This window comes from Apium graveolens, chromosome 5 (assembly GCF_009905375.1).
Source record: "Apium graveolens cultivar Ventura chromosome 5, ASM990537v1, whole genome shotgun sequence".
Lineage (NCBI taxonomy): Eukaryota > Viridiplantae > Streptophyta > Magnoliopsida > Apiales > Apiaceae > Apium > Apium graveolens.
The window spans coordinates 215,498,841-215,506,356 of NC_133651.1; the positions used below are offsets into that span (position 1 = coordinate 215,498,841).

At 37.8% G+C, this 7,516-nt stretch overlaps 1 protein-coding gene across 1 annotated transcript; it reads left to right on the top strand.

Moving 5' to 3' along the window:
* The first annotated feature begins 1,877 nt into the window (after positions 1-1,877).
* Positions 1,878-3,861, top strand: LOC141660685 (uncharacterized). Its single transcript, XM_074467672.1, has 3 exons — positions 1,878-2,205; positions 2,360-2,755; positions 3,377-3,861. The coding sequence occupies exons 1-3, from the start codon at positions 1,878-1,880 to the stop codon at positions 3,859-3,861; spliced, it is 1,209 nt and encodes a 402-aa protein (XP_074323773.1).
* Positions 3,862-7,516: the final 3,655 nt, after the last annotated feature.

The following is a 7,516-nucleotide window of genomic DNA, read 5'->3' on the forward strand; positions in this document are numbered from 1 at the left end:
GAGAGGTATGTAACGTTAATCTCCAATGTCCCAAGAGATACAAACCCCCTCCATCACTCGTCATATCCTTCTCGGACGAGGATTATGCCCCAAACATCATACGAGGTCATCAAGATGTGCTGGTTATCACTGCCAAAATTGGCACTAACACAGTAAAAAAGATCCTTGTCGATAATGGTAGTTCCTTCAATATCCTATATCATCACGCCTTGGCGCGAATGGATACAGGAGATAAAAAGCTAGAAAATACCCATTCGCCTCTTTATGGCTTCACAGGTAATGAGGTAAAACTGGTCGGGACAATTGACTTGCCGGTGCTTTTCGGAACGATGCCTTGCCAAGTATGGAGAATAGTTAAGTTTCACGTAATAAGTGCAAACTCAAGCCACAATGCCATACTAGGTCGAACGACAATCTCAGCATTAGAAGCTATTACGTCGATCCCCCATTTGAAGTTGAAGTTCCCGACTGAGTTTGGAGTGGGAGAGATATGTGGCGACCAAGCAGTGTCAAGGCAATGCTACTTTACTACCGTCGTGCATAAGAAGCAAGATAATGATTCTCAATCTATCAACGAAGTCGTTCAGATAGACCCCAGTAGCATCATCGACATTCCCAGGGATTCCTCGTTCTCACCTGTCGGTGAAACGGTCGAGGTTGCGATAGACGAGAGTTCCCCCGATAAAACGGTTAAAATTGGAAAAGATTTAAATCCTCAGATAAAGGATGAATTAACAAGGTTGCTGCGGGAGTTCTCAGACATATTTTCATGGTCACCATATGTCATGCATGGAATTCCAACCGACATCGCGAGACACTCCCTGCATGTTGACTGCCAAATGAATCCTGTCAGACAAAAGAGGCGCACCTTCTCTGAAGAAAAGCGTCGAGCTATCGACGAAGAGCTTGATCGACTCTTAGTGGCCCATTTTATCGAGCCGGTGAAATTTCCTACATGAATTGCTAATGTTGTCCTGGTTAAGAAAAGTAATGAAAAATGGAGAATGTGTGTCGATTATTCTGATCTCAACAGAGCTTGCCCTAAGGATTATTATCCTTTTTCCAAATATAGATCAACTTCTCGACACAACGACTAGTCATGAACTGCTATCTTTTATGGACGCGTTCTCATGATACAATCAAATCAGGATGGATGAGCAAGATTGGGAACAAACGGCGTTTAAATCACACATCAAAGTGTCTTCACATATCGGAACATGCCTTTTGGGTTAATCAACTTCGGTGCAACATTTCAGCGCATGATGGATGAAATATTTAAAAGTTAGCTGGGTCGAAACCTCGAAGTATATGTCAATGATATGATAAAAAAGTCAAAATTTTCAAGTGGTCATACCATCGACCTTCGGGAGACCTTTGAAAACGTTCGTCGTAATAACATGCGATTGAATCCGTTAAAGTGTTCTTTTGGTCTAACATCTGGAAAATTCTTGGAATTTCTTGTCTCCCAACGAGGGATTGAGGCTGACCCCTCGCAAATAAAAGCCATATCTGAAATGAAAAATCCTTCGACCATTAAAGAGGTTTAATGTCTCACAAGATGTATAGCGGCCTTTCGGCATTTCATACCATAGGCCTCTAAAAACTGCAGTCCATTTTTTAAGGTTATCAAAGAGGCTTCAAAGAACAAGAAGTTGATATGGGATGATCAATGTAAAGAAAGCTTCGAAGCACTAAAAACTTTCCTGACAAGCCCACCAGTTTTAGCAAGAGCGTTGCCTCGTGAAGCTTTAAAAGTGTACATCTCAGCCTATGATGAGTAGGTAGCCTCCGTTTTGGTCAAAGATGTCGAGGGATGTGAAGCCCCAATTTACTATGTCGGCCATACTCTGAAAGATGCAGAAACTCGTTATCCACATATGGAGAAACTAGTTTATGCTCTCGTTGTAGCAAGCAGGAATCTCCGTCACTACTTTAAAGGTCGTCTTATAAAAGTTATGACTGACCAACCCTTGAAGCGCATCTTGCACAAACCGGATATGACAGGGCGTCTCGCCGCTTGGACGGTTGAACTTAGCCAATTTCACATCGAATATCTACCCCGGAGTGCAGTGAAGTCCCAAATCCTATCAGATTTTGTTGTAGAATGCAAATTTGACACACCTATAATTGAGAAAACACCGTTCCCACAGAAGGCTTGGATTCTTTACGTTGACGGATCCTCAACAACATCATCAGGGGGCACAGGTGTAATTTTAATCAGTCCAGAAGGCTTCAAAATACAATAAGCTTTGAAATTCTCATTTTCGGTAACAAACAATATAGCCGAATACGAAACTTTGTTAGCAGGACTACGCCTAATGATTGAGTTGGAAGTTAAAATTGGAAGTTAAAATTTTAGAAATATTTGGCGATTCTCAGCTTGTCACCAAACAGTTACAAGGTGAGTTCAAGGCACACGATGCTCGAATGTCGACATATTTGAATCTGGCCATGTCCCTGTTGGAGAAAGTTTCCTCATGGACAATCAAGAACATTTGCAAGAAAGACAATCAATGGGCTGATGCATTGTCCAAATTAACATCATCCGTCGTCGCAACGTCAGAGACAATATATGTCGAGGAAAGAAGTGTTCCCTCTATTGGTATGAATTCTCCGTCCCTCGATATGCTGAAAGTCATTGAAATCTCCTCTATTGCAGATTGGCGTCAACCTATTTTGGATTACATCTTGCTGAACAAGCTGCCACAAGATAAGGGTGAAGCTAGAGCCATATCATACAAGGCAAAGAACTATTGTATGCTAGAAAACATATTATCTTGACAAGGGCTCGTAGAGCTACTACTTCGATGTTTAGGGTCAGAAGACTCTCACACGTCGATGGTTGAAGTCCATACTGGAATATGTGGGGATCATTTAGGGGGTAAGAACTTAGTCCTTAAGATAGTGAGGCAAGGTCTGTTTTGGCCTACAATGCGGAGTGATTGTGAAAATTTTGTATGAAAATATAAGTCATGTTAGTTATATGGATCGGTTTTTCATCAACCTTCGGTGGAAATGATTCCCATCGTCAATCCATGCCCTTTCTTTCAGTGGGGCATATACATCGTAGGCCCTTTCCCAAAGTCCAAGAACCAAGCCCAGTACATTATCGTGGCTGTCGACTATGCAACAAAATGGATCGAGGCACGACCCCTGGCCAAGATCCGTGAGAAGGAGATGATTGAATTTTTGATGGAATATATTGTGTTTAGATTTGGGGTACCAAGAATCGTTGTAACTGACAATGGAACCCAATTTGTGGGAGAAAAATTCACAGAAACACATTCACAACTCAAAATTAAACACATAAAATCCTCGGTAGCATACCACCAGGCCAACGGATAGGTCGAAGTGTCTAACATGATAATCCTATAAGGGCTCAAGAAAAGGGTTGATGAATTACTAAGGCCATGGGTCGATGAATTGCCGAATGTACTCTGGTCGTATAGGACAACCCCTAGGAGTTCAATGGGTGTATCCCCTTTTAAAATGGCTTTTGGCTTGGAAGCGGTGTCACCCATCGAAGTGTTTCTAAACTCCCCAAGGGTCGAGTACTTTGACGTCGAAGCCTCACGAGAAGGAATCCGGCTTCATAATGTTCTTATGGAAGAAATCAGAGATGAGGCATCAATGAGGGTCCTTCAGCAACAAGCACGTACAACAGCTTATTTTAACAAGAAAGTAAAGGTTAAACAGTTTTTGGTGGGGGATTTGGTCCTTCGAGATTCGGCAGCATCACAACCCACCATAACGGGAAAATTCAAAGCCCCGTGGGAAGAACCTTATCAAGTGACGGGGGTCGTTGCACCAGGAACCTATCGTCTGTCGACACTCGAGGGTACACCTATCAAGAATACTTAGAATTCTATTCACTTGAAGAAATTTTATCAGTAGATTAAGTTATTAAAATTATAGAAGAGAAAACAAGAAAGTCGGCTTTTAGACTATAAAAATTAGTTTTAACGAAAAGAGGTTGATATGAGATCCCCGTTAAGACAAAAATCTTCCCTTTTTAATTTATCTATGAAAAAAATTATTTTTGAGTAAGTTTTAAGTATGAAAGTAATCAAAATCGGCAAATCAAAACATCATATGTCAACACAGAACGATTACTATCACACGATCAGTTACGATTACAAAAATCACAAAAATCAACACATGTTATACAAAATAAGGAAAATATATAAATAAATCCATGAAACTCAAATATTGAAACAAGGACGACCAATATATAAACCATAACAACTGAAAAGCTTTTTTGAGATACAATCCATAAAATTCGAAGTCATCAAATTTCAAAATCAATAGTCAACCTTAATAAAAATTCATAACAAAGTCGAAAACACGCCCAGGATAGTAAAATAAGTCAAACGTCATCTTCAAAAGAGATGATCAATGTAACACCCCCAGATCCGGGTTCAGGGATCCGGGTCGTCACGGTCTTTCTTTCCACAATATCACTTCACTTAATTAATAATAAATAACCTTATATTGTGACCCCACACTAACACACACCACAACCCGTTATAGTCTCAGAGATGAAATTGAAATAAGTACAAGTCTTTGAATCCACAATTTAAAAGTTATTACAACCCAAAATGATTACTTAATAAGTTTACAATTAATTGCCATTATCTGCCATAAGTTATAATTATACATAATTGATTCTCAAAAGTAGATGGTCTGATCTACAGATAGATCTACCTCTGCAGCTATAGCAGCTATGATCTCAACGGGAAAGCGCGGGGCGCTTCCCACGCTCTTGCGCTGGGTCTGCTGGAGTCTGGCCATCCTTCCTAACTGTTGTTGTGTGATGAAGAAATAAAGCAAGAGTGAGCCTTACAGCTCGCAAGATAATATATAGTGTAATCAATAATGCAAGTATCTAATAGATAACTTACTGAAAACCTTTATGAAAAGTAAGATAATTACTTACTGGATATAAGCTTAAAGGAAGATGAGGTTACCAAATACTTCACTATACTTATATCATTTATAAGGCTACTTGAACTACCACTGTTCAAAGTATTATAGGTTTTTTTAAAAAAAAGGTCATCCCATAGATGAGACCACAAGTTAAGACTTGAATAGATTCAATTTTTGAAATATTATTGAATGAAATAAAGTTACGAGATACTTTATTTAGTCCCGATATATATCCACATATATATCTCTTAAACATTTCCTGGAACCTCTGTTATGTAAAGTATGAACAGAGTTTGTAACATCCCATGAATTTTGGAAAGGAAAAGAATTTTGGCATAAACCCGATATCTTGCTGATCAGGCAAAGATACCAATAAGTAACATTTTCTACTAGTAGATGGATGAATCCCCCACCGGTCATCACCCTGGCCACATAAGGACCTTGTGCTGGACCGCCACCCGGCCTCTTACGCGTTGATGGACTGCCACCCAGCCACTTACACTTTGATAGACCGTACCCCGGCCTGTCGCTTATGCCGACTCAATTAGATGGGCTTACTTCCCGAACGTTGGGTAAGTAATCAATTCATTTGTTTTCTCAAAACAGCAACCACGTTGCGAATGTAAAATGCACCACAGAGCTGGATCCCCCAGGTTTTGAGCGAGTATTTAAATCCCCTTTGAAAGGAAGATCTTAAATATAAAAATGAGTTTTGGGGTCCACTCTAACTTTAAAAATCATTTTGAAGACTCGAAAACATTTTTAAGAATGTTTGGAGTACTGCTGATTTATTAAAATAAATCAGTCCCGATATATTAGAAAATATCTGAATATTATTATTTAAATAATATTCTCATAAAGATAATCCTTATAAAAATAATCGAAGTAGAAGTTTTAAAACTTATACTTGAAATGGATATTAAATAACCAAAGATATACTTATATGAAAGTACTATCTTTATTTGAATAATCGAAAATAAGTTTGATTATCGAAACATTATTCTTTAATAAAATAAAGAATATTATTAAATAACAAGCGGAGTCATAATACCACGAATGAATATTATAAATAATATTCATTAAATAAAATAACGGAGTCATACATCCTCAAATGAATATTCAATTAATAATCATTAATAATATAACTGAGTCATAAGCCCTCGAATGAATATTCGAAATAATATTCAATAATAAAATAAAGGAGTCATAAGTCCTCGGATGAATATTTGAAATAATATTCAATAATAAAATAAAGTTAAAGTTATCGAATAAACCTTATTCGATTAATAGTTTTGAAAACTATAACCATATATATATAAAAATATATATATTATACTCGGGAACATCGACTCCCGGTTTAGAAATATGTTCACCTTTTGATCCCCTATACTAAGGGTAAACTCAATACCGCTTATCTCTAGCATAGGTATTATGCAACTGTAAGCATTTTAACCAACAGATATATAATACAAGAATATGAAACAGGCATGCATATATACCATATCACATGCTACAATATATTGCAAGAATTTGCTAATAACAAATATGCATTTATCGCAAGATCATGCATATACACATATACATCACAACAACAGTATAACGGGTAGAAAACTTGCCTGAGCGACTGGGGGTGATAAAAGGCTCGGGACGAGTCTGGTAACCTATAAACAACAAGTAAGTTGGAATTAAACCAAAGTCACTTGTAAATCTATACTTTAACTAACTTAGACTCTAACGCTTGTTTTGCGCTTATTGATTCTCTTAAGTCACTCGAGTACCCTTGGCTCCACCATTTTTAATAAATTAACCATTACGAGTTTTAAGGCGATTCTTTCGCGGGTGTCTTACCAACTGCCTAACACACTTACCATAATTGTTTCATACATTAATTAACCCTTTTTGGTCTTTAACCTATGTTTCAAAGTAAGGCGAGGGGAAAAGTTTCGTTCGCGAAACGCCGTTACTTGAAACGATCATTTCTCCTAAACCGTGCATCGGAATCGAACGAACTACATATCAAAACGAAGCTCGTAACATGAGCTATCTAAACATGGCAATGGTCATAATCTAGCAGGGAGTTCTCGGGTCCAAATGTTATGATCAAAAGCAGTCTAAAGTAAATCAGACATTACGACGGCTATGTTTACGCGATTTTCCAAATTTAAACCATTCAAAAACCATCACAATTCAACCTCAACCCATTCATACAACCAAAGTCCATCCTTATCACATCATAACAGCCCCAATCAATTCAATATTAACATTTATACTTATGCCTAAGCTTGAATTTAACTATACTTAAGTTCTTTTAACCAAAACAACAAGATTCACCATTCCATTTCACTACCACTCCAACCCAAATTCTAAACGACAAGCATTAAGCTACTATATCACCATAATAATCAAAATCATCTTATTATACAAAGGAATCTAGGGTTTGGAGATGATATACCTTCCTTGAAGTGGTGGGAGTAGCTAGGAAGCCTTAAGAAGCCTTGAGAAGTCTTAGGGATGCTTGGATCTTAAAGGAAAACAAGAAAAAATCAAGTTAAAAACTTTGAAATTACTATTCATTGTCTTCTTCATTGAT

Excerpts from the sequence above, each read along its gene's own strand:
- LOC141660685 (XM_074467672.1), top strand. The coding sequence starts at position 1,878 with ATGGAGAAACTAGTTTATGCTCTCGTTGTAGCAAGCAGGAATCTCCGT. Across the intron at positions 2,206-2,359 it reads AACATCATCAGGGGGCACAG|AAATATTTGGCGATTCTCAG; the intron begins GTGTAATTTTAA and ends TTAAAATTTTAG. Across the intron at positions 2,756-3,376 it reads ATACAAGGCAAAGAACTATT|GGCTCAAGAAAAGGGTTGAT; the intron begins GTATGCTAGAAA and ends TAATCCTATAAG.